The 22,089-nt window shown below is 57.7% G+C and overlaps 2 protein-coding genes across 2 annotated transcripts; one reads left to right on the forward strand and one right to left on the reverse strand.

Moving 5' to 3' along the window:
- Positions 1–1,348: 1,348 nt before the first annotated feature.
- Positions 1,349–11,922, forward strand: LOC134051462 (tyrosine-protein phosphatase non-receptor type substrate 1-like). Its single transcript, XM_062505200.1, has 8 exons — positions 1,349–1,811; positions 8,133–8,483; positions 8,695–9,006; positions 9,169–9,516; positions 9,775–9,873; positions 10,271–10,292; positions 10,684–10,723; positions 11,379–11,922. Exons 1-8 carry the CDS (start codon positions 1,739–1,741, stop codon positions 11,631–11,633), a joined length of 1,500 nt encoding a protein of 499 aa, XP_062361184.1. The 5' UTR covers positions 1,349–1,738; the 3' UTR covers positions 11,634–11,922.
- Positions 11,923–14,315: 2,393 nt separating this feature from the next.
- On the reverse strand, positions 14,316–15,948 carry PDYN (prodynorphin). The gene is made up of 3 exons (XM_062505208.1): positions 15,929–15,948; positions 15,126–15,273; positions 14,316–14,882 (listed from the first exon to the last, which is right to left on the reverse strand). Exons 1-3 carry the CDS (start codon positions 15,946–15,948, stop codon positions 14,316–14,318), a joined length of 735 nt encoding a protein of 244 aa, XP_062361192.1.
- Positions 15,949–22,089: the final 6,141 nt, after the last annotated feature.

Genomic DNA, 22,089 nt, shown 5'->3' on the forward strand with positions numbered 1-22,089 from the left:
CCATCAGTGCTAAATTAAGGCTGGATATGCCCCATGGGCGTAGCTGGGGCTGAGGGGGAGGCTGGCGGGGCCGGGGATGCGCAGGCGGGCGCTGTGCGCAGATTGATGGTGCCAAGTCACTTCAGATATCTCGGCTGTGTTTGTGCGAGGCTCTAAATAAAACCGACAGCCCTGGCGGCTGCCTGGGGAGGAGGAGGGAGCCGGCAGCAGGTCCTCCAGTATGGCACCCAGTGCTGTCCTTGGGGACCCAAGTGCAGTGAGGGAGAGTGATCGGTGTGATCTGTGCTGCTGGGGATGCTGCAGGTGATGCTGGGTGGGCTGGGAGCTCATGCTCTGCAGTGTCTACCCCATACCTGGGAGGGCAGAGGCAGCAGTGGGGTGGTGCTGGGAGCTGCCAGTATTGCACCTGGCATCCCAGGTACCTGGTCTGGCTGAAGTGCCCCTGGGCAGTGTGAGAAGCTGTGACAAGTGCAGACAGTGGAGAATGTGTCCTTGTGACTCCCCTGGGAAGGGCTTTTTGTCAGGGAGAAGCAGGGCAGTGCAGGGACATGAATCCCATGGATGCTGACACCCCAACACCCTCCTCCTCTTCCTCAGCCCTGCCTACCATTACAGCTGCCATGTCCTCAGGCTCTTCCTTCTTCCTGCTGCAGGCTCCTGCTGAGGGGACATCACGGGGATGTCCCCATTCTCCCAGCGTGCTATGCAGGGTTTTCCTCTCCCTCCCCATCCACCCTCTGCCTGTTTGTGCTGCACCAGTGTCCCCTCCTGGCCCTGACACCCGTGGGCCCAGCTGACCTGTCCCTGTGGCACCGGGAAAACACCACCCGTGGCCCTCCCACGGGTTCACAGCTCAGCCCTTCGTGGTCCCTTGGCAGGTCCCTGGGCATTTGGGACCCCCAAGGCTGAGTGCTGCTTGTGCCTCTACCACGGGCTGTCCTGGCTCAGCTCCAGGTGGTCCCTGGGTGTTCAGGACCCCGAACACCCCCTGTGTGCTCCTGCGCCCCAGTACCAGCTTAGGGATGCTGGGCTGTGTATTGTGGCCATGCCGAAGCGGTGGCTACACCGGTAGCCTGGGGCGAGTGACAGGATTTCCCATCCCCGCAGCCCTGGGGCCATAGAGCCACCTCCCCCTGTCCGGGCCGACAGGGACCGGGCACCCCGGGGCTCCTGGCGGCCGGTCCCGGGGGTCCCCTCCCAGCCCACCTTAAGGCAGCCGCACACCGGGCTGACCGGAGGACTCTGCCCCGGGGCGGGCGGGGCTGCTTTCGCCCCCGCCACAGGGGGAAGCGGCGATAAACCGGGGCTGCTGGGAACCGGAGGGGGTCTCGAAGCTGGGACCAGCTCCGTCCCTCCCCGGTACCACGGCAACGGAGGCGGCGCGGCGGCGGGGAGGGGGGGAGGCGGCTCCGCGCGGCACCGGGGCACGAGCCCGCCCGGGGCCCCGCCGCGGCGGCCCCGTCAGCGGCCCCGAGCCCGCTCCGGTGCCCACGGGCGGCGGCGGGGCCGCGGGTCCGTGTCGGTGCGTGCGTGTGCGCTGCCCGCCCGCCGCGGGGGGAGAAAGGGGGGAGCCCGGCCTCCTTCCTCATTTTGGGGCTGAGAAGACAGATTTCCTTCGCCAGCTGCAGTTCTGCTCTTTTTTTTTTTTTTTTTTTTAATTTGTCTTATTTATCAAACCCAGCCGCCAAGCCGGGCGCGGGGCCGCGCTGTGAAGCCGCGGGCTCCGCTCCCCGCACCGATGGAGCCGCATCCCCGGGATCCCGGCCGCACCGCCTGGGCACTGCCCTGCCTGCTGCTGCTCGCCCTGCCCGGTAAGCCATGGCTTCTACCCGCTTCCCTGCTCCTTTCCTTGCACTATTTCCCCCTTTCCCTCCCACCCTGCTGCCCCGCTCTGCCGTGTTCTACCCTTTCTCACGCTACTCCTCTCCTCTGCTTTGCCCTGTTTCCCCTCTTTTTTTTTTTTTTTTTTTTTCCATCCTGCTCCTGCCTCCTCTGTCCTATTTTCCACCTTTCCCTCCCACCCAGCTCCTCTCCCTGTTCTGCCGTGTTTCCCCCCCGCTTTATCCCGCCCTGCTCCTCTCCTCTGCCGTGTTCCCCCCTTGTTTCCCTGCCCGGTTTTCCCGATCCTCCTCTCTCCCCGCTCCCGCACACCTCCGGTACCGACATGACGCCGCCTCTCCGCGCACGGTTGCTTTGACCTTTCCTGCGGTGACCTAGAGAGCGGCGGTGGCCGAGGGGCTCCCGTGGGGCCCTTTGCCCGGCGGCTCTTGTCAAACCAAACTTCAAGGCAGGCGGGCAGACATTCCCCTTCCCAGCCAGGCCGGGAATTCGGCAGGGACATGAAGAGGCATGTTGTTCCCACCCATTTGCGAAGCACCCCCTGCCAGCTATGGGTGAGGCAAATCTCAGCAAGCAGCCCCAATTCCCACTTGGAAATGGTAGTGGAGAAGGCATGGAGAAGCTCTGGTGAGGGCTGCCTGTCTTCTCTGACAAGAACTTGTTTTTCTTGCTACCGTCCTGCTTCAGCCCCGTGTGGGCTCTTTCTCTGCTCAACTGTTGGGCACTGAAGCAGTGGAATTGCAACACCTCGGGGCATCCTGTGCCGTGTATCCCTGTGTTGCCTCAGGCTCAGTGTGTCCCAGGCCGGCCAGGGGCTCAGGGCTCCACCAGTCCCTTCTAAATGCTGGGAGACACAGCCAAGGACCAGTTCAAGCGTGCCACTCTTGGCTGCTTCCCTTACCAGCAGTGGGAAGAGAAGTCTCTCATCCCACCAGGAACTGTGGTGACTGCTGCTTTTGCTGCTTTCAAGGATGTTTCCTTTCTAGGGTGTTTCGTTTTGGGTGGTTTCGAAGGAATCTCTCTCCCTGCCAGGGGAGGGACGAGGTTTTTGAGGCAAACCTGCGGCAATAGTGATGCATCTTCAGGAGCATCTTGCTGCTGAGCTTTTTGGTCTGTTCCAACCCCACCCCTTCCAGCCAGATCTCACTACAGAGCCCAACCCGGGTTCCACAGGGGAAACCCATATTCTCCCAACCCCATTGAAATATTTACCATCAAAGCTTTACTTGGGCAAAGAGTTGGATGCAATCTCGGGTAGAAAGCAAATGCTTTCAGCACAACACTCCTTGCTTTGAGTAGCCTGATCACAACTGAGAAGTGTTGGCCCCAAACTGAAAACTCTGGCTGCTGAGAGCCAAGAAGGCTTTGGCGGTGAGTGCGGCTTCCCAGTGAGCCACTGTGATTTCCTGCGTGAGAGAATAGTTCCAGAAAAGCTCCTGAACTTAATGAAATGTGGTCTTGGAGTAGGAACCCCATTTCTTTGAGCCAGCCCTGGGAAAAAAAAAAAACACCCCAGGGTTGCGAAGCGGTTTGCATCCTTGATTTTAGGTGCAAACGTGCACATCCTTTTTTCCATATGGCAAATCCCTCCTGGGCCGTGGCTCAAACTAAGCTGAACTACAGCAGAGTTGGCCCAGGCTCCCACTGCTGGCTGTTCTGACAGCTTCTGCAGAAGTGAAGGGGAAAAGGAAAGGTCCTGGAGGAGACCTTCCAGTGGGGCAAAGGCTGTGAGATGTGGGAAACCAAACAGCAAAGTCCCATTGAGAAACTGTGCCCTGCAGAGCCCTTCCAGGCTGGTCTGTCTCCACAGAGCCTCTTCCAAAGGGGAATTCAGTTTCCTGCTGGGGTTCTGGCTCTTGGGATGAATTTCTGCTGATGCTGGAGGAGGGGAGCTTGGAAATGGTGGCTGCGTGTGAGTCTAGGCTTCCTCTGATGTCATGGATGTGAAACACAGCCTTTAGTACAGCCCTCCCTGAGTGCCCTAGGGTCTGCTCAGGGCTCAGCAGATATCCCCAGGGCTCCCTTTGCCTTCCCTAAACAGCAGATTCCAGGCCTTTTTTAGGCAGCACCTGTTAGTTTCCGCCCCTGGCAGCCCTGCTGCAGGTGAAATTCCAGCAGGATTATTTTGGGGTTCCCTTGCCCATTGGCCTGTTCCTTCAGTGAGTGACTGTGGGGCTTTGGATGCCGGTGACCAGCTGCACATCGTTTCTGGAGCACACAGCCATCCCAGAGCTCCTTACCCAGCTCTTTAAGAGGAAAAAAAATCTATTTTTACCAGGAAGCATCCAAGCAGCCTCTCCTGAATTAAACCCCAGCCTCTTGCAATCTGTTCGATATCAAATACTTCAAAAGGTGGAATATAGAAAAAAAAAAGTGTCACCGACATGGAAAACTTGCACTGCAGTGAGAGCTGGAATTATTTTGCTCCCAAATTAAACTGAATAATGGGAAGGAGGCAGGCTCAGCCAAATCATGCTCCTGCCTCTGCTTTGGGCTGGAAGTGCTCTGGGTCTGCACTGCAAGGGTGCTCCCACCTACGTGGGAACTGTCAGGTGATGCTTTTCAGGGCTTTAAAACCCTTGGCTAATTCTGGAGTGTAGGATAGAGCAGATTACAGGGTCAGAGCACCTAAATTCCACATGATCTTGGGGGCAAGAGGATCGTGTTCCAATTCCAGGTGGTTTGAAATCCAAGTCTAAGAGAAAAAGTATCATGAGGCAGCAGGGGAGAAGCAGGGAAACAGTGAGAAATTGTGATGTCCCATGTGTTTGTGGCCTGAAGCCCCCCAACATCCCATTCCTGGTGCACAGGCACATGGTGAGCTGCTAGGAGGGAGCTTGGCTGGGCTCTTGCTCCTACTGAGCACTTCAAAAGGGGAAGGAGAAGGGGAGGCATGGTCTGTGTGTGAGGAAAAGCTGTGTTCAGGAAGAAAGAGGGAAGAGGCTTTGGTGGAAACTTTGCATTTTCTAACTTGTATGTTCTGGGGTTTTCTGACAACTTCCCCTTTGTGTTTTCCCTTTGGGGTGGGGGAGGCATTGCTGTGAGCTGCTACAGGGGCTTGGGGTCACTCTGAGCAGGAAGGGATCAGGCTGGTCCTGGTGTGAGGTGTTGGATGCAGGTAGGAAGTGCAGAAGTCAGGTCTGACTGGGAGTCCTGCTTGTTGGCCAGGAGGTACAAGCTGGTCTTTGGTGGGGTGTTCCTGTGGTGGATTGTGGCTAGAGGCTGTTGTGTCTAGAGGCCATGTCATAGATGAGAAATCCTTGAACAGAGTGATCTGAGCAGAGCTGGGTAAGGGTCTCTGAGGTAGCAGAGCAGAACATGTGGAAAAATACCCTGAAGCCCCATTTTAATCCCATCTGAGGGACTGCCTGGAGCCTCACGGTGTTTTCTGTGGTGACCAAGAGCTGCCAGTGAAGATGCCGGCAGTGTGAAGCCCTTTTTTCCCTCGATCCTCTGGGAGCAGTAGCAGTCAGGAAAGCAGGAAAGCACCTTGCATCCTTTCCCTGGACAACAGCGTGCTCTGTGCCTGCTGATCCATGGGCGGGGAGGCAGGCACGCTGCTGCCCCAGGGAGGAGGGAATGTGGGCTCGGTGCTGTGGAATGCACACAGACCATCCACGTTTGGCTGCAAATCTGGACCCTGGGAGAGATCCCTGCTGCTTGCAGGGATAAATCCCTGCGGTTCCAGGAAGGCAGGACCCTTGTGCCAAGGTACTGGGGAGCCCTTTCTGTGCACCAGGCATGGCAGCCAGCCACAGGCAGGGCACCCAGCAACGCTTAGCTCAGTGGCCCCGGGCTTCTGAGGATGTTTCTCTGAGACCCATCACTGCAACCAAGAAATGAACTTTGGAGTTGAGCAGTGCTCACCCTGACACTTCTTGGCGTTGGGGTCAGCTCTGGGGCCCCAAAGCAGGCACTTCCCCAGCTCTCTTCCTCGGCATGCCACGTGCCTCATGGGGAGATGGGCAGATGGAGAGAGGGAGGATGAAGAGGAGGTGCTCAGCTCACGCAGGTTGGGCTGTGGGGGGTGCTGCAGGCAGTTCCACCCAGTGCAGGGGACCCTCTAGGAGACATTGGGATAACCACGCCATAGAAGTTGCTTTTACAGAGGACTGCAGAGGGGAGCAGTGAGTAACACACTGATCACAGGGCACAGAGTGTGCGGTGGGGAGTGGCCCTGGCCTCCTGCTCCTGTAGCCACGCATGGGACGTGTCCCTTGTTGTACTAGTGCTGTCCACTAATGAGCTTTGTTTGCCCAATTTGGTGGAACCAGTACTTGGTGTTTTGGTCCCCCTGGGTACGTGGAAGGGCTTGGGGTCTGTGTGGTTGCTGACTGGGGGTTCCAGTCTCTGCCTGTGGCAGCCTGGTCCCTGCCTGTGTCACATCCACGTGCAGTGGTTTCGCGGATGATGTGATGATGCTTCTGTGTTTGTTAACTTCCTCTGTGAATTTCTCAACCATTTCTTGCAAAAGGTCTCTCGGCAGCAGGAGATGGAGAGGTTCAGGAGATGCCACAGGAGCAGATCCAGTGGTGTATGCCCTGTGTCAGTGCTGTGTTCAGGACATGGAGTGCATGAGGCCTCTGCTCCCCACAACTGGGGTGTCACCTGAGGACCATGGGGTTGCTTCACAGGGGCCCAGGGCACCACTGCTCAGGTGCAGGACCAAGGCTCAGAGTGAATGACTCATCTAGACATGACACAGAACAACTCTGTCCCTCTGTGCTTGTTTTGTGGGAAAAACTTGTTCTGGTGTTGAATGCTGTTGCCGTGTTAGCTCTGACATGCCTTCAAAGGGAATCACCAAGGCCTGAAGGTTTTGGCTGAGGATGCTGTGGACTGATGCCCTGAGCAAAATGCCTTTAACTGGGGCTGTGTGGAGGAAACTGCTCCTAGTAATTCTGGCCGTAGAGATTGAGTAATTCCACACACAATGGAACAGTGAGAACATCTGTGGGTACAGCACATACCACTAGGAGTCAGGAGGGATTAACATCTGCCAAAAATCAGCTCTGGTCTCTGTGAGAGCCAGCTGTGGCCAGAGGGGTCAGAGCAGCTTGTCCTACAGCAGGTCCTCCTGGGAGCATCCAGACAGAGATTATCCTGCTGTGTCCCAAGGGAAGCCTTGGCATGAGTTGCTGTCCTGATTTCCCTGGAAGGAGGCTGTAGCCAGATGGAGGTCATTCTCCTCTCCCAAATAACAATCAACAGGACAGGAGGAAATGGCTTCAAGTTGTACAGGGGAGGTTTAGGTTGGATATTGGGGAAAAGTTCTTCACTGAAAAGTAAGAGAGCTGTCCAGGGCAGTGGTGGAGTCACCATCCCTGGAGGGATTTAAAACATGTGTGGATGTGGTACTTGGGGTCATGGATTGGTAAGGGGCTTGGCAGGGCTGGCTTAATGGTTGGACTGAGTGATCTTGGGGCTTTTCCAGCCTAAAAGATTCTGTGATTCCATTATTCTGGTGTGACAGATGTGGGGTGCCAGTCCATGTGCTCCCCATGCTGCTCAGCATTACCTGCTCAAACACAATGATCTGTATGACCATGACACCATTCTGGGTGCTGCAGCCACTTGTTACCAGCAGGTGGATCTAGGTGCTTCCCCCCCTTCTCTCCCCATGTGGCTTAAAATAATATGTTCCTTTAAGCAGTAACCAAGATTGAAATCTTTTGTAAATTTTGTTGGAATAACTATATTGGCATGGGAAGCACTGAGAAAATTAATCCCTGAGTAACCCGTGACTGTGTAGCGGTGGTTGTCTGGAATGTCACTATCTGCACAGGGAGATGCGGCACAGGTGGCTGGATTAGGGACCAGTGGTGTGGATATGCTCCAAAGGCGTTGTCTCCCTGTGGCTGCTGCTGAGCAGGAACAGTGCTTGCTTGGCTGGCATTGGTGGGGGGCATTGGCTGTGCTCTGCTGGGATTCCATGCAGAGAAGTGACAGATTTGGGACATAAATTGCAGTGTCACATTGATGAAGGGAGCTGGCTCTTTGGGGCACCTCATTTTGTGTACTTTGTTCTCCTGGTTGACAAAGCCAGGTGGCTGTGGGAGGCAACCCAGCATGTTGGAGACATGGGCAGCTGGGATGTGCTCCATGATCTATCCATATGGAGCACAGCACAGTCACCAAGCAAAGCTCTGTCCAGCGCTGTGCTGTGGGCAGAGCACTGTGCCAGTGGCCACAACACATCACCTGGAGTGTTCAGCCTGTCCCAGGGCTGGGAGAACAGTCAGGAGTCTGGATGTGTGATGCCAGATGAGACTTGATCTCTTTTTTTTCTCTAGGTGTGGGTGCCCAGGACTTCAGTGTGCACCAGCCCCAGGACAAGCTGTCGGTGGCAGCAGGAGAGACACTCACCCTGAACTGCACCACATCTGGAATGGTTATAATAGGTGGTGTGAGGTGGCTGAAGGGATGGGGCAGTGGGAACAAGACCATCTATGACCAGAGAGAGAAGGATCGCTATCCCAGAGTGATGAGAGCAGTGGATGGGTCCGACTCAGACTTCACCATCCACATCAGGAACGTTCAGCCTGAGGACACGGGCACCTACTACTGTGTGAAATTTCGCAAGAACGACAGTGGTGAGGATGAGTTCTTTCAGCGTGGCAATGGCACCGAGGTGTCTGTCCATGGTGAGTGGGGCTCCCGGAGCAGCTCCTGATGGGAACCAGCCCAGTGGGCTCTGCTGGGGTAGCACAGGGATGGGGAAGGGGCTCAGGGCTGGTCCAGGAGAGGATCCCATGGGCCATCCCTGTGCCCTTGTAGGAAACTCTGCCCCTGGCAGACCCAGGGCTGGGCAGGGACCAGAGCTTGGTCTAATGGACCCCGTGCTTCTCTCCACAGCCAAACCCAGCCCCCTGTTCTTGTCTGGGCCTGAGCAGAGAATGAGGCCAGAACAGTCAGCGTCGTTCTCCTGCACAACTGGAGGGTTCTTTCCAAAAGAGATTGAGGTGAAATGGTTCATGAACATGGTCCCCTTGATGGCTCAGCAGCCCCAGATCAGCGAATGGAGAGGGAAAACCTACAACATGTCCAGCACAGTGATGGTGACCCTGCAGAAGGCTTATGTCCACTCACAGCTCATCTGTGAGGTGCAGCACTCCACGCTGCAGGACCCACTGCGTGGGAGCTACCAGCTCAGCAGAGTCCTGCAAGGTGAGGGCTGGGGGACTCACACTGGGGTGTCCTGCTCCTGTGGGGCTGGGGTCTCTGGGAGGAGGACAGGGACAGGGTGCCCTGGGAGGAGGACAGGGACTGGGTACCCTGTGGGCTGCAGAGCCAGGGACACCAAACACCAAGCTCTGCCTCTCTTCCCAGTTCCCCCCAGTGTCAAAGTGCATGCTGAGCCGAGCCCTGTTGAGGTGAACAAGACCGTGACCTTCACCTGCCTCGTGAAGGAGTTTTACCCAGCAAATGTGTCCATTTCCTGGCTGGAGAATGGGATTGAAATAAAGGTGCCTAACGTCTCCCAGCCATCGGAGCTGCGCAGTGGCTTGTTCCAGCTGAGAAGCCAGGTGGATGTGCAAGCGACGGAGGAGAAAAACGGGTCCACAATCACCTGCATGGTGGTGCACGATGGCCAGGCCTCTACCAACACCTCAGCCTTCCTGTGGATCTCCAACATGGCCCAGGAGGAATCAAGAAAGGGTTCCCCAATAAATAAGGGTGCGTCAGAGCTGCTGGCCTGGGCTGCCTGCCAGGGTGGTTGTGTGGTATCACCCCCTGAGGAAGCTCAAAGCCCCATCAAAATTCGGTAGAAGGACCAAACTCCGTATCAAAGGGCTGGGGAATGTGGCTGTGGCAGACACCGAGCTCTCCTCTTTGGTGTTTCATGCATCACTGGGCCAATCCCGGTTGTGAGGTGGCAGGGACTGGGAAGTACCATGTTCTTGGGCCATGGTGACCTTTTCCTTGATGTTTCAGATGATATGGTCATCTACATTGTGGTGGGTGTGGTCTGCACCATGCTGGCCGTGCTGGTGGCTGCCATTCTGTACCTCATCCGGACGAAACAGATGAAGGGTAAGGGAGCCAAGTGTGTGGGAGTGAGGTAGCTGCTCCCAACCCCATTTTTCTTTCTTTCCCATGGGTTTCACTTTTCCCCATTGGACAGTAACTCCTGGCAGTGCAGCTGTGGTCCTGCCCAGTGGGGTGATGGATAGAGCTGCCCAGGTTGTTTGCAGGCTGCAGGGAAATCTCTGGCTGATCTAAACCCTGCCTTGTACCTCCTGTGGTCCCCCAGGAACAGTCCTGAATGAAATTGATTGAAACTCCAGGGAATTGCAGGCTCTTGCCTCTGGGAAAAGATGTGTCTTTGTCCTTGAAGCAGTCTCTGCATGTGTTCTCTGTGCCCAGGGAAATGGGGCATTTATCTTGTTTCCTGAGTTTTTCTTTTCCTAAACTACTTCTCTTTTGGCAGGTAAAAGCTCGCCATCTGCTAGGTGAGTGCAGATCTCTTCTAGTAGTCACTAGTAACCTGTGGGAACACTGAGCTGAACACCTCCAGCCCAGAGTCCCTTAGCACTGGGACAGAGCTGTATCCCCAAAACTTCTTAAAGAGAAGGCAGGAGCACAGTCTATGCCCATCTCCCCAGCTGGGGATCTGTGCCCATGGGGATTTCTTGCTTGTGGTGGGGCTGAGCAGGCTGATGGGAGCTCATCTCCAGCCAGCAGAGAGGCAGCTAGACCAGCATGAGCCAGTGCTTGGGGTTTGTCTTGCTGGGTGCAGCCCCATGGAACTTGGCTTGCATCTGACCTCCCCAGCTGTTCCATCACCAGGGAAAGGGCACCAGGACACTCCATGCATCTCACTGTTTTTGTCCCTCCTTCCAGGTTACATGAGCCAGAGAAGAGCAGCGAGGCCACGACCCAGGTGGGTCATCCTGGGACTGGGGAAGGGAGAGTGGCCAGGAGCCACTGGAGATGGGATTGAGGGGTGGTGGTTCTCCAGTGAAACAACTCCATGTCTGGAGTGGAGGGTGGTGGTTCTCCAGTGAAACACCTCAGTGTCTCCACTCTGTGGTTGGAGGTGGAAGAGAGGCTGCTCCAGGAAGAGGGTGGACACTTTGCAGAATCTTTTCTGCCTTCACCCTCCTTCCTCCTCCTCCCAGTAAAGTCTGGATTGGTGCTGCCTGGAGAACCAGCTGTGCAATAGCCAGCCAGGCTATTTGTGGAGTTATTTTGCATTTGGTGACGCAGCTACGAGCAAAGTCGTGATCAGCAGCAATCTGTCCATCCCACCCAGGCTCTTCCAGCTCCTGCGTGGGCATCACTGGGCAGTCTGGCCCTGCTGGGATGGAGTGGAGTGGCTTCAGTGGTAGCTCTAGAATTGTGGCAGTGGTTTTGAAGCCAGAGCTGGGTGACAGGGTGGTTCATGATTTGAAGCTGCAGTGTGGCTGCTGGCATTATTCCCCCATACAAGCAGGGTTAAGGTGCCCCGGACTGAGCTGCAGTGGGGTTGACTCCAGAACAGGGCTGTAGGTACAGGGGCGTCTTCCCAGAGGAGCAACTCTTGGTGCCTCACACAGGAATCCGACCCCAACAACCTGACCTACGCGGACCTGAACTTCGACAAGGAGAGGAAGACCATCCGCCGGATGGTGGAGATGAGCCAGCAGTCGGAGTACGCCTGCATCCAGACCAACCGGGCGCCCAACGGCGACGACAACCTCACCTACGCCGACCTGGACATGGTGCACCTCAGCAAGGCACCCAAGCGGCCGGCCCCGCGCCCCGAGGAGGCCAGCTCGGAGTATGCCAGCGTCCAGATCACCAGGAAGTGAGCGAGCAGTGGCTGCTGGGACCCCTGTCCTGCAGGGAGCAGCTCTGCTCCTCCCTAAAACTGTTCTCCTGGAAGCACTGGGAGTGATGTGAAGATGCACTGCGGTACCTGTGTTTTAGGGTGGAAATGGAGCCCGCAGTACTTGTGGGGGTCTTCTGCCATCCAGAGAGACATGAATTTTGGGGGCAGTTTGGTCCTGGGGCTGCCAGCTCCATTCCTTCAGGACCCCCATCGGGGGTTGCTCAACCTCAGTGTGCCGGGTTTGCCCGCAAGCAGATTCAGCCAGCGGAGCAGCAGCTCCTTGGGAAGCTCCAGCTGGGCTGAGGGGACAGGTACAGTGCCTCCACACCAGCTCTCATGGGGATGCCACGGCCTGGCCCGTGGCTCCCCAGGATCAGCAGGGCCACCACACTGCCTTCTGGGGCTCTGCCACCATGCCTGGACACCAAACTCTGGCTTTAAAGGAAGGACCAAAGTGTCCGCCCTCTCTTCCCAAGTGTCCCTTCCGCGGGACCTCTGTCTCGCCCCAAGGCCAAGAGGCTGGAAGGCCACTGAGCCGAGGCCCCCACCTGCCATCCAGGGGAGCTCCAGCTCTGGCTCCCCAGCACCGAGCATCCTCCTCAGCATCATCTTCCTGGGCACAGCCTTGCCCTGCACTGGGACCCACCAGTGCTGCCCCAGGCTTGTACAAAGCGTGCGAGGGCTCCCCCAGCCTGGCTCCCCCTGGGAGCTCCCTGCAGGTACCGTGTAACATGTTTTGACTGTTTGACATGTAACTGTTAATTTTTAGAGCTGAAACCCCCAATGTTTTGTGTTGTACGTGGGTGTTACTGCTGTGTACTTAACACTAGAATAAGATGTGCAAAATTAAGACCAAGGCCTAAGTAAAGAATCCCCCAAACCCTCTGGAGTTTATAAGAGACTTATATGTTCTCCCCGCCCCAGCTCTGTCTTGGGGGCCAGGCAGACTCCCCCTAGCCCACCCGTGGGGACAAATGTCTTCCATGTGCCCCCTACCTGGGCCATTATATGGAGTCTCACACTCTGTTGGCTCCTGCAGCAGTGGAAATTGTGGGGGGCTTGGGGGCACCTGGGGTCCTTGGGGGTGCTTTGGGAGCAACGTGACTGCTTGTACAGACTTATTGTTTGTTTGGGTTTTTTTCTTTTTGCTTGCAAGATATTTTTATAATAAAAGTGAAAAGTCCTGTGCTGCTCCTGCACATCAGCACATCGCTGTTCTCAGGGGGGTCACTTTGTCAGTGGTACTGGGGGCTGTAGGGTGGGGTTGGGATGTCTATGGGTCCTGTAGGGAGGAGGAGAAGAGGGTTCATCCTGGCCAGCCCTGAGTGGAGGGAGGGAAGGCAGGAGATCGAGGCTGGGCTGAGGGCTGTGGTGCTGGTTGCCCTGGGCACCATGAGGGAGGGATGATAGTGCACCCCGTGGTCAAGGACTGACCAGGTGGTTGGCCCTGCTGCATCTTTAGGTGCAGGGAGCTCTGCTGGAGTTGTGCAGGCAGGCTATGTGCTGGCTCCAGCCTGTGCTATGAGTGAGCTGAGTGTTCATGCTCTGCAGTAACCGCCCTACTTTCCCAACCTGCAGGTAGTGCCTGGGCTATGTTTGGGACGTGAGCTGTAACTCACCAGAGCCAGGAACTGCCATGTGGGGCTATACAGACACTCAAAAGGGAAGTTCCTGCCTGGGCTGAGCTTCCTCAGCCCTGAGCTGCTGCTGGTGGGGTTACACATGAACAGAAGAGGGACAGTGTGCTGCCTGCCCTCAGCACAACTGCCCCTTCCCACCTGGGCAGCAGCTGAGATTCCCAAGGGAGTTTCCCCTGCCTGCTGCTGGAGGAGGTACCCCTGTAGCAGGCTGAGCATCCCTGCCCTGTCACCCTCACGATATGACTCCAGAGGTGTGTGGGGTCTCACTTTTTGGCACTCGTGGTACAGGAAGCATGCCACCATGTGCTGCCTGAAGGTCTCACAGCAGGTCCCCTGCCCCAGTTGGGCACCCCAATTTGGGGTGCTTGCTCTGCCCTGTAGAGGAGGCTCAGCACCCAGCATGGCTTCAGCTTTGTTGGCATCTGCCTTTTATTGACTGCAGTTGGGGAGTTGGGTGTTGGGGCAGGGGGCTGACCTGCCTCTAGAGTCATTCTTGGAGGGGGAGCCCAGGGGCACCAGGTGGGTGCTGGGATTAATGGGACACTCTGAGAAGCTTGGGGATGGGAGTGGGGGCTGGGCTGAGAACTGTTCGAGCACCTGGTGATGGTGCTGTGGTTCCACCAGCCACCTCTGCCCATGGCCATGGCAGCCAGCTCCCTGATCCTGCCTTGGCTCATCCTTCCCAGTGCTTGGAGCCCACTGCCCTGTACCTCAGCTGTGATGGTTTCCAGGCCCTGCTGTGCTCTGGCAACCACGGGAGGATGGAGGATACTTGTCCCCAGCAATATGTCCCCGGGAACCCTGGGCTGGGCCACAGCCACACCGCCAACCGCTGGAGGAATGGCACTGTCCCCTCCATGCACAGGACGGGCAGGTGAACCAGAGAGGGATAACTCGGGATGGAACTCATGGTCCCCTGGGGGAATGATGCAAGGGTGACACCAGCCACACCGGGCTGGGCAGGGGACAGGGCTGGGGGTGATGGCACAGTCGGGATGGCAATGTGGGGACCGTGGTTGGCTCTATAGGTCTGACACCTCCCCTGAGTAGGCGCTGGGGTCCTCGTCTGAGCGTGTGATCACCTTGAACTGCCTCCGCAGGAAGCCCCCGTAGCGCTTCTGATTGTCCCACTTGAGCTTGGGCCGGATGCGCCGCATGAAGCCCCCGTAGCGCTTGTGCAGCTGTGCCAGCTCCTGCCCCTCGGCCCCAGCACCCGTGGGCTCCTCGCCCCCATCCCCTGCCGGCCCCGGGTAGTCCTCGGGGGCTGCTCGCTCCCCCGGCTTGCGGCTGAAGCCCCCAAACTTCTTGCTGAGGCCGCCCTTGCTGTGAGCGTTCTCGCGGAGCAGCGACAGCAGCTTCGCCTTGGACATCATCTTCATGAAGCCCCCGTAGCGCTTGGCCAGTGCAAGTGGCAGCTCATCAGGGCCCAGACCCTGCTCCGGCTCTGCCCCATCCTCCTCCGCCTCCTGTGTGGATGGATCTTTCCCTTCGGCCAGGGCCACCAGCGGTGCCAGCAGCGCCAGCGTCTTCCTGCACATCTCCCACTCAGGCCCGGGTGACAAAGAGCCCTGACATTCCCACAGGCAGATCTGCAAGACAGAGTCCCCAGGTGCTCAGGGTGAGCCCCTCCTTTGCTCGCACCCCACCGCAACCCCAGGGGTCTGTGCCCACCATGCTGCTCAGCTCAGTGAGAAGCAAAAGTATGCACAGCCCCAGCACCCTGGGGTGCCCATGACCACCACACCAGGTGCCACCTAGCCCTGCCACCCCGCACCCTTGACACTCCACTGCTGTGGCTCCCTGGCTCACATCCATGTGGAGCCAGCACTCACCAGGGGCTGGACGCTGCTTTCGGCACCGCGGGTCTGGGCTGCACAGAGGGAGCACTGGGTGACACAGTCGGCAGATGCCACCGCAGACAGGGACAGGCAGAGTGTCAGTACCAGTGCCCACCGTGCCATCTCGCCCTGCAGACGCTGCCTGGAGAGAGGAAGACAGCACAGAGCCTGTCACCATCCATTATACCAGCTCTGGAGGAGCCATCACCACTCCACAGGCACTGGGCACCTACCACCTCCATCTGTGAGCCACTCCTGGGGACACACACAGGGACCTGTGCCTGTGCCCATTCCTATATGACTCACCTCCAGATGCTGCTCCCAGCAAGGACACAACAAGATGTGACCCCTTACTCTGGCTGTAGCCTGGTCCTTCACACAAGCCCAGAGCCATAGCCAGTCCCTGGTGGACACCAAGTCATATAGGCAGGACCACTGTTGCATCTCATCTCATCTCATCTCAAGTTCCATCCCATCTATCCTCTCTATCTCTCTTACCATATCATTAGAAAGAAAAGTCCCTTTTTTTCCCCAGCTTTGGGTTTCTCTTTGATTGCCACGTCTGCATGGTGCAGGCGTATGAATCACCAGCTCTTGACCTTGGGGGAAAAAAACACAGCAAATGGAGCTGTGGTGGCAAGTGCATGGGGTGATGCCATGGCCCAGTGTAGACTCACCCCAGGCTGCTGTACCCCACACCAGTGCAGCCTCATCTCCCTTCCCTCCCACCCACCATGTCTGCTGGGCTGGTGCATCAGGAGAAAGGGGAAAAAGAAGGACTTTGGGTTCAAGCCTACCTGTAGACAATGATTGCCATCCTTCAGGTGTTTGAGAGCTGTGATGGGGCCTCTGGCCTCTGTGGGCAAGGACACTTCTCAGCTGGGAGAGGAGCTCTGCAGGTGGCAGTGCTAAACCTGACCCCGGGTGAGGCTGGAGAGGCCACTGACAACCCCGGCTGCAGTGCCACAGGATCACGGTGCCACTGGGACCATGATAGTCCCAGAGTAAGAGCCAACCCCAAAGGGGTGCACTGGCTGCAAGCCCCTGCCTGCCTCCACTGCTGCTTTTATCTAGGGTGGGTAAGGGACAACCCAGAGGGATCTGTTACACATTAATGACGCATATTAGAGACTATTGTGTTCTCCAGCAGTAGCTGCTAATGTACTGTAATTGGTACTGATGAAAAAATGTTAATGCCACAGTATTAATTCATGCTAGATTAAAATTTAATTTGAATTATCTGCACCATCGTGTGTCGAGCTGTCTGCATTCCTTGGCTGCACAGCCACCAGCTCCGTGAATCCTCCCAGTGCCCTGGCAGCCTGGCAGGGAACAGGGTGGCAGCTTCCCAGGATGGCAGTGGCACGGTGGGAACTCAGCCAGCCCTCACCACTGATACACGGGGACAGTCCCTTACTGCATCAGGGCCACTGAGACAGGACTGAGGAGTGAAGACATGCCAGCCACGCAGGTAGGTGCCTGCTGCAGCACTAGGGAGAATGAAGCTCCCAAAAAGAGCTGATGATTGCTTCCCAGGAGCCCCACTGGGAACCTTTTCCCTCCCTTTCCCCACCCGCTGCCCCTCCCTTGCTCCTCTGCTGCTGGTATCCCCGTGGGTGCCACCAGAGCAGAGCACAGGGACAGCACCTGGAATTTTCCCATGCTGGGAACAAGCTGCTGGTTTGTCTGACACTGCACAGTTCAGACTGCTGGCATTCTGGACACAGCGTGTCCCATCCCTGTCACCCTGCTGCAGACGGAGGATTTCATGGCACTTAGGGGAGCTGCAGTTCTCCGAGCACAGCGTGGCCAGGGACACCCTGGGACACCCCACTGCAAACGTCCAGGTGGTGCCACAAGTGTCCTGGCAGTGCTTTCTGCCTGCTCCTGGAGCTGGGATAAGGAGGACTGGCAAAACAGGAGCAGGAAGAGAAAAAAAAAAAACAAAAAAAAACCCAAAGGGCTTTGGACAAAAGAGGAAAGAAGCAGCGGGGAGGAAAAAGTGAAAAGAACACAAAGGGAGGAAGAAGAAAAGCAGAGTTCGGGCTCAATCCTGTGTTACCTGGAGGAGCCTAAGGCTCTAGAGCCATCCCTCCTGCAGAAACACCATGGAATGATCATGGCAGGGTCTGGCAATGCCAGCATTGAGTCCCAGCCTCTGTGTCCACTCTCAGCACATTCTACCTGTGCCAGGTGCCTGCCGGTGTCTCTTTCTCCCCTAACCCATTTCCACTTGAGTCTTCAAAGACCAGGCTTTGCTTTGGAAAACCTCCAAGCTGTATCCATGCACCCCAGGTGACCCAAGGAGGGATGAGGAATCAGGACTGCGTGTGCTGGACAGAAGACACTGACCACACGTTGAACTAACCTGTAATTATACCTAATGAAGGATGTGAACAACTCTCCCAGGCTGAGCAGATCCCTCCTCCCACACAGGTCCAACTCCACAGGTTTGGATCCTGCACATATTTCTGATGGAGAAGAACAATCAACCTTCTAGCAGCTCCTTTCCTCACCTCTAAAAATTTCCTGGAAACACCATCAGGACAAGGCTTCTCAAAAAAAGCTGGTAACTTTTGGAATAGAATGACTCAAAACTCAGCACTGCAGCCACACTGCTGCTTGAGCCAAGAAGGGAGAGAGAACCCCCCCATCCTCTCTGCCCACTCCCTTTGCCCCTCCAAGCCCTGGGTGATTCTGCTGCCAGGATGGCAGGCACGGCATCAGCACGGAAATAAACCCCAGCAGAACTCTGGACAGCTGTTCATCGGGTCTGAAACCACTCAAGGGACGAGAGGGACCTACAGCCATGTGGAAGCTCCCCAAAATAACGCAAGTCCAACCACAAGCCACTCTCAACAGTGTGGCTCAGGGGGTGCTCTTAAACTGTTGCTTTTGGGGGAGCAAGAGCGATTCCCCGATTGTGCCCAGGCAGTGGAAAGGGGATAACAACCCCGGCAGCCCTACCTGCCGCTGCTCCCCGTCCCGCCGAACACCTGCTTCTCCAAGTCAGGACAGGTCGTGGCTGGTGGCTGTCCCTCCACGGGCGTCAGGCTGTGTCAGTCATCGGTGGCGAGGCCACACTGGCAGGTGACCCCCCCACGGTGCTGCCCGGGTTGCCCACCGGACTCGCTGCCGGCTGCCTCTCACCCCGCTTTTATGGCCACGGAGTCTCCTCCTGCGGCGGGGCCCGGCTGTGCGCGGCGGCAGAGCCAATCGGGGCGAGGGAAGCTGTGAATAATCAGCCCCGCAGCATCCCCGCCACCTCCCGAGCAGGCTCGCCCGCACCGCCGAGGCCTCCCCGCAGCCCCGTGCCGCCCCGGGAACCGGGATGCACATCCCACCGCTGCGGCTGCATCACTCGGAGCCTTCCGTCGTGCCCAGCCTCGGTCCTCGGGGCCGAAATGCGTGCCCCAAACAAGGAATGTGGCAAAGGACTGGGATGGGGTCTGTCCGTCTTCCCACACAGAGGGGTTTGGCTGCTGGGGGTATGAATCCTCTGGACACTAAATTCAAATCCTGTCCAAGAAGGGGGAAAGGTGAAGCCCTGACCTCCTCTCACCCTGCTCCCCAGGCTAGGGAGAGGCATGGGAGATGCTGGGGAGATAAGTGAGTCCATCCAAAACTGCTGGTAAGGGAGAGAGGGTCTTCATGCCCCGGGAAAGGGATGTCCCACCCCACCCAGCCTAGCTGTTGTCAGGTGGAAAAGTCTTTGCATAGAAAACCCCCAACCTCTGCAATGACAGGGCTCAGAGCCACGGGGCCCTCCAGCTCCACATCTCCCTGAACCCCCTCCTCATGAGAGCAAACACAGAAATGAGCCAAAGAGGCAGGGGGAGCTGGGTGGGGGAAAAAAGACACCCCCACTTTCCCCATTCAGCCTTAATTCCTGTTCTCACACATTTCCAAGTCTGATTTGGGAATAAAGTAGAACAGAACTGGGCAATGACAGACAATCCCTGAGCCCTTGCACCACTGTCCCTCTGCACCATGTCACAACAGAAGTGTGGGATGGGGTTCCAAGGTGCAGACCCCATAGGACATCCTGCCCCAGTCCCCACACCCCAGTGGGTGCAGACACATCCCCTGTGTGGCGGCAGTGCAGCCAGTCCTCTTGCCTTGAAGATGAAGCTATTTTTATCGGAGCTCAAGAGGGATGTTTCCCAGCAACCTGCTGTTCTCCCAGCTCGAACACCAGCTGCCGGACCTGGTGCCCCCTTGCTCAGCCCTCCCAGCAATGGTGAGGGAAGTGGGGGCCATCGACACGGCTGGGACCCTCTGTTGGGCACCCAGCAGCCACGGCAGCCCATGACTGTGGTCCTCCATCAGGGCTGGTGATCTGGTCCATTGGCATCCCCCTGCTCCTTGAAAAGCAGGCGGGACCCCACAGCTTTTATTTGGAGGTGGATTTTAACTCATCCAGGCTGGGGCTGTGCCAACCCAGAGGGAACAAGGGAGAAGGACATGGTGTGGGGGAATGAGAGCAGAGCCCTGAATCCTTCTCTGGGCCAACGGAGGAACCCATCCCTCCATCCCGGGTGCTGCAGCGAGGGGGGGATAGAGCTCAGGCCCCGCAGGGGCAGAGGGCAGCCACGGCCCCGTCTCGCTGCGTCGGGGTGTGATGGGCCGTGCAGGCACAGAATAAAGCTAAGAGCAAAACGCACTTGCAAACGACCACAACATCCTGGGCGAGGGGCTGTGCACAGCTCTTGGGCAGTTTAACCCTCGCTGCTGGGACTGACAGCTGTACGGGCACCACAGACACGGTAGGGTGGAGCATTTCTACACCAAAGCCATTATTTTTATATGAATATGTATATATATATATATGTACCCAGCGGCCTGGGGTGCAGCCACCTCCCCGCACAGTTTAATTGCACACGAGGGAGATGTGTTAGAGATTAAGTAAATCCCAAGGCCGCAGAGGGAAATGCCGTCTGGAATAAGGTTCCTTCCCTTTGCTCCGGCTGGGAGGTCGAGTTACTCCTGTCCCCAGAGCAAAGTGCCACAGACCTACTGAGCTGAGTAAGAGGGTCCTCCGTGGGTCCAGGGCTAGGAGGGTGACAGGCTCCCCCGGGAGAGGAGCTAGGAGCCATCCCACCCACCAGCAACTCAACTTAATATTCATCTGTCTCTTCCTAATGGGAAAGTGTCTCTGAGTCACACTGACATTTCCCTGGGACAATGGTAATTAAGTACCTGGGTAAGTGAAATGTGCGGTAATAGAAAAGTTAACTTTTCCTAACTACATGAGTGAAAGCCGCGTTCGGCGAGGAGGGGGCCGAGGGTGCCAGGCATCCGCGGAAGCAGGTGGGAGTTAATGTCAGCTCACGTCACACGGCGCTGCCACTCTGCCCCTGAGCCCCCAGCCCCCCCGAAGGATTCTCCCCCCCGACCCGACATGGCTCCCCATCCCGGGATGGGGTAAATCGCCCCTGCAGCTGGTACAAGCTCTGCCAGCCGCCGGGGCTGTCCCGAAGCAGAGGGACCGCGACCCAGAGCTGCCGGCGGGAGCTTCCCCAAGGAAAGCAGTCGCTACGCTGTGGATCTTGGAGCACGGTCAGCTTTATCCCATTAAGGGACAGGGCTTTTCCAGAAACTCCCAAAATGTTTGCACTCCTGCCTGGCCTTGCCGGAGGCAGGAGAGGGAGGTGTTCAGACGCATTTTGTGGGACATGGGGAGAAACGCCGAGTGGACGATGCCCGGGGTTCTGCTCCAAACCTCCCGCGGGAGCTCCGATCGAGCGCACCTGTACCGGAGCGAACCTCCGGCAAAGGGAACACCGGAGCGGGGGGCGGTCAGCGCTGCCCAGGCGAGAACAGGTGACCGCCCTGCGTGGGCAGGAGGCACAAGTGCCACTCGACAACGGTACGAGAAGCGGCGCTCTCGTAAGCACGGCGAGTCACGCCGCTGCCGCCGTCCCCGTCGCTCCAGGCTGCCGAGCGGCACCGGGGGCACGGGGCTGCGGCATCACCCCCGCAGCCCCCCGGGAAGAGAAGTGGCTCAATTTATAAACAAATTGAGGTCAAACCACTTGCAAGAGCTTGCAGAGTCGGCAGAGTCCCGTCCGGGGGTCGCCGTCCCTTTCCCGGGGGGGACCAGCGTGATGCAGCCAGGAGCTGCCAGAAGCTGCGTGATGGCAGCGGCACATGGCACAGCAGTCGGTCAAGAAATCAGGGAATTTTGAGAGTTCCTCCGTAACCGGCTCTGCAGACGCCGTCTTTGACCGGCCGCAGTGCCCGCTGCCAAAGGCACCGCGCGAGGGGCAGGAAAACACGGGAGAGGCGGCTGGAAAAGTACATTTTGCGGGTTGGATCGCCATTCCCTCCCCAAATCCACGGGGAGCGAGACGGTGGCGTGCAAAGCCCCGAGCCCGGGGGGCTGCCAGCCACCAGCAGCGCCAGGAACAGGATGAGACCACCGGGGGAGCTCAGAGTGGATGGATACTCGTGATGCCCGCGGCCCGGGGGGTGAAAAGCAATTTGGGAACGGTGCGTGAGACAGGGAGCTCTGTGGTCCACCCCACCTGCTCGCAGGAGAAATGCTACCAAACCAGTCCCGTCCGGAGCCAAGACTCATCCCCGTGGGGACACGGCCATCCGTGGGGACACACTGCAGCCCCGCGGTCTCCCCCCGGCGCTCGCCGCCCCGGCGTAGAGCGGTCGCCGCGTCCCGCTCTTGGTGCCCAGTGCCCATCCCACCACACGGACACCCGGTGGGTGCCGCACCGCTCCACGCCATCCCGGGGTGCCCCCAAAACCCTTGGTCCCGGCCTGCGGGGCAGCGGGAACCTCTCGGGATCGCAGGCACTTTCCCGAGGAGCTTCCAGTTGGAAACTCCCCAGCAGCGGGGTCGAACCTTCGAGGTGAGCGCGGCGCCCGGGAGGGGCCCCCGAATGCTGCGGAGCTGTGAAACCGGCCCCGAGCCGCGCGCCCGCCCTCCCCGGTGCGGCTGCAC

This window comes from Cinclus cinclus, chromosome 18 (assembly GCF_963662255.1).
Source record: "Cinclus cinclus chromosome 18, bCinCin1.1, whole genome shotgun sequence".
In the NCBI taxonomy this organism is placed as follows: domain Eukaryota; kingdom Metazoa; phylum Chordata; class Aves; order Passeriformes; family Cinclidae; genus Cinclus; species Cinclus cinclus.

What these genes read in the sequence shown, in the direction of transcription:
- PDYN (XM_062505208.1), bottom strand. Translation starts at nt 15,948, where the DNA reads ATGGCAATCATTGTCTACAG. An exon ending in ATGGCAATCATTGTCTACAG is followed by an intron (nt 15,274 to 15,928) that starts GTAGGCTTGAAC and finishes TCCTCTCTCCAG; the next exon opens with GCAGCGTCTGCAGGGCGAGA. An exon ending in AAAGCAGCGTCCAGCCCCTG is followed by an intron (nt 14,883 to 15,125) that starts GTGAGTGCTGGC and finishes TCTGTCTTGCAG; the next exon opens with ATCTGCCTGTGGGAATGTCA.
- LOC134051462 (XM_062505200.1), top strand. Translation starts at nt 1,739, where the DNA reads ATGGAGCCGCATCCCCGGGATCCCGGCCGCACCGCCTGGGCACTGCCC. An exon ending in GCTGCTGCTCGCCCTGCCCG is followed by an intron (nt 1,812 to 8,132) that starts GTAAGCCATGGC and finishes TTTTTTCTCTAG; the next exon opens with GTGTGGGTGCCCAGGACTTC. An exon ending in GCTCAGCAGAGTCCTGCAAG is followed by an intron (nt 9,007 to 9,168) that starts GTGAGGGCTGGG and finishes CTCTCTTCCCAG; the next exon opens with TTCCCCCCAGTGTCAAAGTG.